Source organism: Aptenodytes forsteri, unplaced genomic scaffold (assembly GCF_000699145.1).
Source record: "Aptenodytes forsteri isolate BGI_AS27 unplaced genomic scaffold, ASM69914v1 Scaffold175, whole genome shotgun sequence".
In the NCBI taxonomy this organism is placed as follows: Eukaryota; Metazoa; Chordata; class Aves; order Sphenisciformes; family Spheniscidae; genus Aptenodytes; species Aptenodytes forsteri.
Window position 1 is genome coordinate 915,186 of NW_008794723.1, and position 11,186 is coordinate 926,371.

Below are 11,186 nucleotides of genomic sequence, written 5' to 3' on the forward strand. Positions count from 1 at the left end.
CTTCACTTGCCGCCACCACCACCCCCAGCAGCAACAATACTGCCTTTTTTTTTTTTGCTATCTATACAATAATACATAAATATATTTTTGTATAAGGTCATAATTTCATTTACTACAACAGGACAGAAAAAGCTTCCGTCATATAGTTTTGTAAATAGCCTCACTTAAATCTTTTTAATTTAAAATAACAAGATCTATTAGCATTCATTTTCAAATCAACATGAAGAGAATGACATTACCAAATAGATGGTTTCCAAGTACTTTGAGTTTTGGAAAGCAAATACATATTTTTTTGTATAATCTCATTTAGTAATCCTACAGGTTTACATTCATCACCACATAAATGACAGAAAGCCAGTGTACAGCACATTTATCAGTTAAGCGTACATGTACGTAATACCTACCTTCGATGTTCACACATTTCCAGAAGCTGGGTCTTCTCATCACCTTCCAATCCACCATTAGTTGGTTTGTCATCCCCACCTATCAGAAGACAGAAACAGCCAAAAATAAAATGGTATGATTTTAAAGTTCCTATTTTCTCAAACAGGAAACAGAGATTCTCCTTCTATTGTTCTTCATTTGGAAAACAGCCAAAGAAAAAATCAAACCTCCTATTCAAAACTCTAACAGTCTCCAGACTAACGCGCAGTAAATATTACTTGTTAACTGCATATAGTCAGATGTGGTTGTTCCCTTATAGCAGCTGATGAAAAGGCGAGTTTGATGACATTCCAGTCAACGCTCATTGCTTCCCAATCTTGGAAAAGGAAGTCACTGGCTTCCACAGTAGGTCCTTAGCAATGTGAAAGGCAAGCACAGGGACCTACCTTCGTCCTGTATGTAAAAAATGAAGCCATGTAATAAATTAGAATAACTTTTGAGGTTCGTTTCCAACATTGTAATGGAAGTTAAATCCCCGATTTACACTATTCAAAATCAGTGCATTTAGATTTCAAGAGTAGTCAGCTCCCTGCTGTCTCCTGTTATCTGAGTGGTCACTGTTCAACCCCAGTTACCCCTACTCTGATTCTTGAGTCCAACACAGAAGTAGAAACTAGAAGCATTTTCTCGTTGGGCCATTCATTTGCATCACTATTAACTGGCTGACATGTGCACAACATGCCAAAAAAAAGTGTACTACTACTGAAGTATTATCATAGAAGAAAAAACAGCCTTCCCACTATATTAAATTCAACTAGGAACATAAAAAGCAATTAAAAGTGCTGCTAAATATCCAACTAGTGTCTCATTTGTAATGAGCTGGAAGTAAAATCATTTTAATGGCAACTATTATGGCACTACCCTTTTCTTCTTAATACCTGCTGTCAGTCTACTACACCATTTTACGAAGTCATACACGCTGCTAGCTTTCTCAAATCAGCAGCTTATCTCCTGTGTAGCGAGAAGACTGAACCCCTATGATTAGTAGTTACCAGAAACTGGTGCATCTGGCCTCCATCTGCTCCCAGCAGCTCCAAGCATATTGTTCTTAGTTTTGCCTAAACAGTTTTAAAGGGTTTGGAAGTTTTGGGTTTTTTTTTTTAAACAGCTAAAAATTCACATGGCATATAAACAACATATCAGTGTGGAAAGGAAATATGAGATGAGAAAATTGTAATAATTTTTCCTACAGCGACTGAAAAACACTGTTTTGTTTTAGATAAAACCCTTACACAAAATGGCTTCTTTCTTCATGTCCTTCCCTTCACGTGTTACCTCCTAGTTTGAAGTCTCCATTGTGAGCACACACATAGCCTTAAAGCCTTTACAAGCTCTCATGTAAAAGCGATGTTGCCAAGTAAACACACTGCTTTTTCATGTATTCACAGAATCGCGTAATAAGTGACCTTTCTCCAACTTAAGACCTACTAGAAAACTGACTCAGTTTTTCGTTTTAAATATTGATGGGAATTGCTGAGTTGAATAACTAAAAATTGACAAAGTACTTGGTCATGTTATGTTCACTATTAAATCAGAGAAAAATAGTATCATGGGCCTGAGGTAAGGATTTCATTCGAGGTATAGTAGAGCACACCTACTGACAATGGGAAGGGGAAAGGAGATCAAAGGTGAAAATTAAAAACTTCATCCAAAAATTAACTGTATACTTCTGCTCAAAGAGTGAATGTTTCAATAAGAAAATAACTTCTAACTTCATACTAACTTGTCAGATGCTGAACATAAGCAGATTCATTTTTCAGCTCATCTTGCCTTCGTTTCAATATTCTCATGGCTCGTTGCTGAAGAAGTACATGTACAGCCAATTCTAGATCGTTAATGTATTTCAGCTGAAATATAGTAAACAGTAATCAGGTTTTCAATTAATTAAAATCCCAAAAGAATGAACAAAAAACAGTTTCCATGGGTTTTCAGTATAGCCGTGAAATTAGAACCAAAGTATCATAGATTGAAAAATAAGTCCCTGGTCACTGGAGTTTTTCAGGCTTTTTTGTAAGGCTGAAAAACACAAACTAAATGCCAGTTGCTCATCACAGGACTACCTAAGACTTCATACAAAAGGGTTCAACGGGACACTATTAGTGCACTTAGTTTGCTTCCAGTTTGCTTTTGAGCCACTAGCTATTAATGTATTCGTTAACTAACATTTGTTCTCTTTAAAGTTACATGAAGAAATTCACAATTGCAATGCAATTAAGTGACATAAATTAGATTTGATAGCACTATCTATAGAGGATAACAGCAGTTTACTTTCACTGAGACCAAACTTTAGGCAGCTGCTCCCCTTCTACCAATCTTCATCTTTTTAAACACACAAGGTTTGCAGTTCAGGAAACAGATGCAGCTGATAACGTAGACAAATTCTCACAGAGCTCTGCTAACTCAATCCCAACTCGAACCTAACACAAAATCCTTACTAACTCTGTTGTGTAACCCTGAGTAAAGACATTTCAAGAGATCCCAAAAGTGAATTTAAGCACCACCTCTCATTCAACTTCAGTGCACTCTGGTTACTAGACCTGCAGAAAACTCCCTCCAGTAACATTTTGTCTTCATCCAACAGAATCTAGGTGAGATCACAGCTCAAGTCAGTATACCTATACTAGCTAGATCATCACTTCAGGTGAGGGTTGATTTGTTTTCCCTGTATTTTGTTTCCTGTTACATTAAAATTTCTGATAGAACTGATTTTTAACTGAGTGCTGTCCCTCATCATTTCCAAACAAAAAACCCTCATCTTTCATTGACAGAATGCACCTTTATCATCTAAAAAAAAAAAAAAAAAAAAAAAAAAAAAAAAAAAAAAAAAAAAAAAAAAAAAAAAAAAAAAAAAAAAAAAAAAAAAAAAAAAAAAAAAAAAAAAAAAAAAAAAAAAAAAAAAAAAAAAAAAAAAAAAAAAAAAAAAAAAAAAAAAAAAAAAAAAAAAAAAAAAAAAAAAAAAAAAAAAAAAAAAAAAAAAAAAAAAAAAAAAAAAAAAAAAAAAAAAAAAAAAAAAAAAAAAAAAAAAAAAAAAAAAAAAAAAAAAAAAAAAAAAAAAAAAAAAAAAAAAAAAAAAAAAAAAAAAAAAAAAAAAAAAAAAAAAAAAAAAAAAAAAAAAAAAAAAAAAAAAAAAAAAAAAAAAAAAAAAAAAAAAAAAAAAAAAAAAAAAAAAAAAAAAAAAAAAAAAAAAAAAAAAAAAAAAAAAAAAAAAAAAAAAAAAAAAAAAAAAAAAAAAAAAAAAAAAAAAAAAAAAAAAAAAAAAAAAAAAAAAAAAAAAAAAAAAAAAAAAAGAGGAAAATATACATACTTTTTCATTCAAACAGTTTATCAAGTTTTCTACGTATGTTTTCATGGCCCTGTAGAATTTGTAATTCAGAGCTGCATCCGAAGACTTCTCTAACTCCTGGACAGTCAGCTTTGAACTTTCAACGTCCTCCATATATTTTTCATACTCCCTCTGGTGGGCACGGTGCACATCCTGTAGCGATGTTATCCTAAAAGAGTAACCCAGACAACTGAAACTACTGCCAAGTTAACAGTTGATACATTCCAAAACATTTTTCCCATTATAATCACATCCAAAATCTTTGCCTGTACAAATAACAGTACTTGCATTTGAGCTAAGAAGCATTGAAAGATTTATCCATGCCAACGTTTGCAGAAGCATGGGGTGTGGACAAGCATCATGCTTTGGAGACTCAAATGTCACTTACACGCTGCTAGTTTTGAAAGCACCTCTGACATGTTACCTAGATTCCTCAATACACCACACTTCCCAAAAACAAAGCAAGCCAAATTTTATGATGTCACATTAAATAGATTCTACCCAACATAATCTGGGGAAAACTACAGTTCATGTCAGCATGCCCGTAATGGTTCAATATAAGTTGCATGGATAGCAGTACCTATAAGCATTCACCATGTGCTCACTACTAAATACAAACTGACTGAGGACTCTTGCTGCTAGTAGGTGATAAAACCCAGGAACCTATGTCTACAGCTGTCACTAACTATTAGATAGGTAGCACAGGAACGTTTACATATATTACAACTCTGCTTCCTCTTTTTTTTTTTTTTCCCCTTCCCTCCTTACATATCCCAAGTGATTGCTCAGCTTGAACAAGCCTGTAACAGAACCAAGAAAGAGATCACAACTTATTTCACTTCCCTGAAGCAGGAAACACTTTTCAATGAAAATAATTGAACTAAGCTATTGTTCTCCACCGTGCTACAAGTTTAAAAAAAAAAAATAGCTATTTCAGCATTCATCATGTTAAACACATCTATGAAGTTTACATTAAACAGGTTCCCCCTCCCCTTCTTGCTATTTTCTGAATAGGTTTCCCACTCCTGATAGCCTTATTCTCATTTTCTTTTGATTCTGAACCTAAATTCCTACTTCATTTAACTCATTCCTTTCAAGTGATCATGGCAAAGAAAGTATACAATTCCACAAAAATATGTAGTCCAATTTAGTTGCAATTCTTTAAACAAGCAGGCAAATGATGGTCTGTACAAAGCGAAGCATATACAGAGAGAGCTCGGTGCAATTCTGTAGCGCATATTTATGTTTCAGCTGTATAACGTTACTTGTCTAAACTTATCTGAACAGCTGCTTCGCGGTGCTCTGAGAGATGACAGGGGATGGCTTACCTTCGGATGCCTGACCCCAGCTGTCCTTCTCACACACGCCCTTGGAGGTTCCCACCTCCATCCCAGGACACTTCAGCTGCCCATACAGCAGCTGAACTGCTAAAGAAAAGTCACAGCCTAGCACACAACTAAAGGAAAAAAAAAAAAGGCAGGTTCTAGTTTGCCTAACTAGGCTGTAGAGAATTTACTGCTGCTTTAGGAAATACTGAGCTATTTTTGCAGCTGGTATAAGAACCACCATAAGAGGGCTATGATTGCCAGCTCCATCTGCCCCGCTTGAAGTTTTGCTTGCTGGGCAAACATAACATTGAACCAATGCTCCTGTCAGAAACTACTAGTGAGCATAAAAAGCTGCTGCCATTTAAATGAACTTACTCTAGTTGATAAAACTCTTGAAAAGTTCAAATGCTCCCCTACAACAAAGCATTGCCAGGTACAGTTAAAAATTTGTAATACCCTACTGGACATCGTAACAGGCATATTACACATTAAATAACCCAAAAACCCTCCAATACTCTCGAAAAAGAGTAAGACTTCAAAGCTGTCATCTCTCATTCTGTGACAAAAACTCAGAGAACTCAAAAGTTAAGTTCATAAGAGCAGGACTTACCTTTCAGTCAGTCGCTTCTTCACAATTTCCAAGTTCACAGGTGGTAGAGAAACAGAGGGATCAAACTTTGGTTTAACTGGTTGAGATTTATGCAGGGAAGCATCATCATAAGTTTCCTACAAGAATTTTAAGTGTTAATTTTTAATACACCATTTACACAAAAGTTTTCCCTCTGCAGCTCTATAGATCAACAGGATGCATCATTTGAACACAGAAGGCATATGATAAAGATACATATTTCATTCCTCGAATTAAATACAGAAAATGTTTTACAGAAAAGTACAACACAAAAGCAAAGGAAACAAAGTATAAAAAACTGCATGTATGTTGTATAAAAACATATAGTGCATAAACATATAAACAGCACAAAGTAATCCATAATTTAGGGTACACTTAAGTTGCTGTCTTGGTCTGAAAATATTAATAGCTTTCAATAATGCATAATGCTTCTATACTGACAGCTGAGACTTCGCTAGTGTTAAGATTCTAAATATAAAACACAGAAATAAACTACAGCCAAGCGGTGATGACAGTATCTGATTTTACTCATCTCTCGCTTTTTTAAAACTATTTGAATATGATAAATTATTTTCCACCTATTAGTCATCTAATATTCTATTTTCTCATAGTAAACTTTCTGATTTCCTCCCCCCCAATAAATATGAATGCTACCTTCTGACAAAGCCAGTGGCCAAAAGACAGATTTTTTTTTCATTCTGACAACTCAGCTTAACCGTAATTATAACTAAAAAAGGATTCCACTGAATTTTAGCTTATAAATTAAAAGACACTTTGCATTCTAAAACAGTAGAAGTTTGTATATTAAAATCTAGCCAAAACACAATCAGTTGAAGCAATCAAGTCCATGACTAACAAGGTCTGCTACTAAAAAATGTTGCAGTTTCCTGAACAGCAGAAATTAACAGTTTTCCAGAAATGAGTATGAGGACCTAAGAACACCAATCATACTGGATTTGAAATTCAGCAGCAGAAAGATGTAACTTTCTCCCAGTCCTCTAACTACTTCCATTTAACAGGCAGAAATTCAAGAACTTCCAGCTCATCAGAAGACACACAGTTTATTTTTGCCAATTATTTACCAAACTAAAGAGATGGAATTCTGCTGAACTGTGAAAAGAGCTCTCAGATTGCAACCCAAGAGAAATTTAGCATAATAAAAGAATAATTTTTGCTTTGCGACTTTTTTGACATTTGTAGTATTTGCATACTCTTGCTTTCAAGATCCCATTTATTCTCTGTTTTTCGGAGTCTTCCATCACATACAGGTAGACAACAATACCCTGCTTCTGAGCAGATTTTCAGATTACAGATTTTCATTACCATCTTCCCCTATTTCCAATTGCCTTTTCTCTTTAGAATTAGGGTATAACTTCCTAAAAACCTCCCTAATGAGAGGGCAGGTAGGAGATATGACAGTACTCCAGAACAAGTTCTCTTGCCGATGAGCAAAACACATCTTCCAATGGTTAGGAAAGCATGTGTCACCTGAGAGAGTTTAACGGCTTTCTTTATTTGCTGTTCTTCCCACTTAATTTGTGCTTCATCTTCACTGGATTCATCACTCACAGACACTGGAAGTGAAAACAATCATTATCAGATGTAATTACATCTTTTATCTATTTTTCCCCTCCCATGTTCTCCCTCTAAAGCAACAATAGTTCTCCCAACCATTACTGGGAAGTGATATACACAAAAACCAGCAGATTAAGAAACTGTAGATGGAGGACTTCCAAACTGAAAGACAAGGAAGGCTTGGAAGTGGCTAGTGGGATTTGTAGAATTCACACCAATACTCATTTCCCCAACATACTGTTTCTCAGACAACTACTACTGCAGCGTGAGGAGCACAAACATCTCATTTTTATGTCTCAAAGCAAAGCTGTGTATAATACATATAAATAAGAGTATAAGTACAGTTAGACTGTAACACAGTGACATTATACACAGCAAATCCTTGAGCGCTCTAAAATAAATGCTCTACTATAGATACAAAAATATCTCTTTAGCATTAACTAGAATTGCAGAATCAGCTCATTGTTACACATTCCTTATAACCCTTATTCAAACAATAAAGAAAACCCAGTCTACAACTCTGGCAAACCAGTGCATCATGAACAAAACTGTATGCAGTTATAAGAGGCAAAAAAGCAATGGAAAAGCCACACATGCTTTGTGTGCAATAGGTTTATTTACTTCTGAAGGGCTGGGTTGTTGGGTTTGGGGGGGTTTTTTTCCCCCTTTTCAAGAGCCGCCATAACATCAGTGCAGGGAGAGCACTGGGAAGACCGGACCAGAAGCAGGATTTAGAAAGCTTCAGTGGGACAGTTTGTCTTACACCACAGCAGCTTTATTCACGTTAAATGCTGTGCCTCCTACAAGGCAATTTTTTGCAGTCAACAAGGCCAAAAATAATTTTTAAGTGTTTCTCAAAGCATCCTGCACCACCACATTAGTGAGACCTAAACCAGATTAGCATCCCATATAAACATCAAGCACCAGCTGTACAGCCTATTGCCGAGACCCCTGAGGAGCGAAGCCTTGCCCAGTAAAGAGTGAGTGCTGCGCAAGTCCCACATTCTTCCAGACATCAGTAAAACAAAGCCACAACTACTGGGAGAAATGGCACAAACTCACCCATGTGTTCAGTCATCCTCTGCCTAAGAGTTCTCATTTTAGGAACAAAATTGAGAGTCTTCATATCAGCCTCATCTTCACTCTCTAAGTCACTGCTTTCTCTTCTCCGAGAGACCCGATGACTGTTTGAAACATCCAGTGGAAGATAATCAGCCCGTGTCCTGGCTAAGTGACGTTTCCTCCGAGCAGCATCAATACAAGCTGCACTGGGGATATTACCTGCATTGAAGAGAAAGAAGATCTAAGCAAAAGACTAAAAGCAACACTCTGTATCGCTCCTAATATCAATAGTGACCACTGTTCGGGATCACTGTACAATTCTGAATATAGGACACAAGATATTTTTCTATTAAGCTTACCATGTTGAATATAAGGACATGGAAAAGCATCCTTAAAAAGCGGCTTTCAGTCTAAAAACAAAGTTCAGACTTCTTTCTTTTAAATAAATTGCCATTAGCCTGTCCTCCTTTTTTCCATCTCCCCAAAAGATATGGGTTACTAAACTTACCGAGTTTACAAAGGAATCCAAAGTTTACAAATCAGACAGCACAAATGAGCTTAAATTTTAATCTCATGAAGGCAATTATGAATCGTTAAACAGGATTTTTTTTGCTACCTTTCTTTTGAAACCAATGGTCATAATTTCTGATCCATTTCCAAAATTAACACAAAAATACAACAAACATCTGCAACCAAAAATACTGGGGAACTGTCACTATTCTTTCAGAAGGGTAGCCATGACTCAGCACAAACAAGATGCCTACACCTTACATGATTTAAGACTAGTGGGATTCATCTCACCTATCTTGTCACGTACTTCAAAGAAAGAATGTTGTAAGACAACTTCATTTAAAAAAAAAATCTAGGAAACTAACCTGGTGATAAATCCCTCCTCCTCTGTGGAGAGATGGATTCATTTTCAGAGTCTGAGCTGTTGTAGTCCTCACTTAGTGAAGAATAACTTTCATCCTCCTTCCCCTCCTCCTCTTCTTCATGAATGCCCTTGGTGTTGCCAGTTCTAGGCTCCAACTGACAGATTTCTGTTTTAGGGGAAAAAAGTAAGATTCATGATTTCAGTTTCAGCTGCTGGAAACTGATGCGCCATAACTGGTTACCAGTAACTATTCACACCTTGCTGCAGCAAAGACTGGTCACTTATCTATCTCCACCTGTCCTCATCGAACATGTCAAATTTCCTGACACTCCAAGACAGTCATTTACAAGCCAGTTCTTGTCTCGACTCAAAGCATCTGTGATAGTCCTAAACTAGTATGTCCTTCTGAGACACAGAGCACATTCACATGTACAAAAGCAATGATATCAGCTCCCAGATGACAACTGATTAATATCCTGACAGCTTACAGCATGTTTGGATTCATCTCCCTTGACTTTATAAACTATTTAGAAAGCGCTTTTTTTTTAGCATTAACAATGAGGGAGTCCTTATTTAAACTATAAAGGTTTACATATGTCTGTCCTGTCTCCAATTATCTTTGAATTCTTTAAAAACATTGATTTCTCTTCATCTGCCACTACATCTTCAGTAAATCATCAGATTACTGAACAACCGAATGTGCCGCCTTTTATAAGAGTATGAGGTATACCTTTATAAGAAGTTACTAAGAAAATTTACCATCTCATCTGAATCACAATCTCAACGGGAATTATTGCTCAATCTAATTTATTTTTATCTAACAGTAGCAATTAATTAGGGTATATCTGTGAATTGACAGAGGCGTCAAAAGGAGAATAGAGGGGAAGAGAACTTTTAGACACAGTTGTTTGTAAAACACACAAACCCCAAATATCCCATATAACTCATATACTATGGTTCAATGAGACTACGAATACTACCAGATCAAGGCTATTGACTGTATTCAATTAAAATATTCAAATGCTGTAACAGCACACAGTTTAATAACACAAAGTTTAAGGTTTACATTAAGTTTTATCAAAGAAAATCCTACTAAGCTCACATTTTGTTTCAATGCAAATACTCAGATCAAACTGCAATTTGACAGCAATAAGCAGTGGATAGTTGCCAAACACTTTCAAAGATACAATGCTGAGATATAAATTTATTAACTCTGATGTACTACAGGGGTTTTGTATAACCAGGTCTTCTCAAGAACAGCCTCCAAGTTCTGATACTGTTTTACCAAGGTCATATGGAAAATAATTTCAGCACAAGTAGATTAAAATTATAAAACTGTAAAGCAACAGTATAAGTATAATCCTGGGTTCAGTTAACAAATAAAAAACATTTAACAGCAGTATTTGTACATCACTCTTCACTTACCGATTTTGTAATATATTTTCATATAAGTATTCCATTAAATATTTAACTGAAAAAAGTACTTACTTTTGCTTTCTTCAATTTCTGTCTGCACAGGCAGTAGGCTTTCCTTCTTTTGAATTCTAAAGGTTACTTCATTGAAGGATGGTTTTTTAATTTTAAAAAACTGTTCATCACCTATCCAGATAAAACAAAATGATTCTGAGTAACATTAACAAGAAGAGCAGTATATGTGCATACATACATATCTAAAGTACACGTAATCTCTATGTGTGCACGGCCTATTTTTTGAAGTTCTGGCTGCTAAGTCTAACTAGTTCTATGGCTTTATCACTCCAGATCCGTCACCTCTCAATTCAAAACTGCGCAGCTCGGCCTCCTCAACACAGCAACGCTGCGCTGTTGAAATGGACGGTTTCTCCGCAGCCTGTGTCCATCACCCAGTGGCTCCTGTAAGCTGCCCTGACCTGTCCCGCATCATCAGCCGCAAAAGCAACAGCCCAGAAGAGTCAATTAAACGTTTAAGTTTCA

At 35.6% G+C, this 11,186-nt stretch overlaps 1 protein-coding gene across 1 annotated transcript in view; it reads right to left on the minus strand.

Moving 5' to 3' along the window:
- Window positions 1-10,832, minus strand: part of GCFC2 (GC-rich sequence DNA-binding factor 2) — a 20,755-nt gene extending 9,923 nt beyond the window's left edge. The window contains exons 1-8 of the mRNA XM_009273863.2: window positions 10,722-10,832; window positions 9,235-9,399; window positions 8,360-8,578; window positions 7,211-7,296; window positions 5,705-5,820; window positions 3,749-3,935; window positions 2,168-2,291; window positions 405-483 (exon numbers count right to left, since the gene is read on the minus strand). Of these exons, the coding sequence (XP_009272138.1) occupies window positions 405-483; window positions 2,168-2,291; window positions 3,749-3,935; window positions 5,705-5,820; window positions 7,211-7,296; window positions 8,360-8,423 (656 nt within the window). The 5' untranslated portion in view covers window positions 8,424-8,578; window positions 9,235-9,399; window positions 10,722-10,832. The remainder of the gene's footprint in view (window positions 1-404; window positions 484-2,167; window positions 2,292-3,748; window positions 3,936-5,704; window positions 5,821-7,210; window positions 7,297-8,359; window positions 8,579-9,234; window positions 9,400-10,721) is intronic.
- Between the last annotated feature and the right edge of the window lie 354 nt (window positions 10,833-11,186).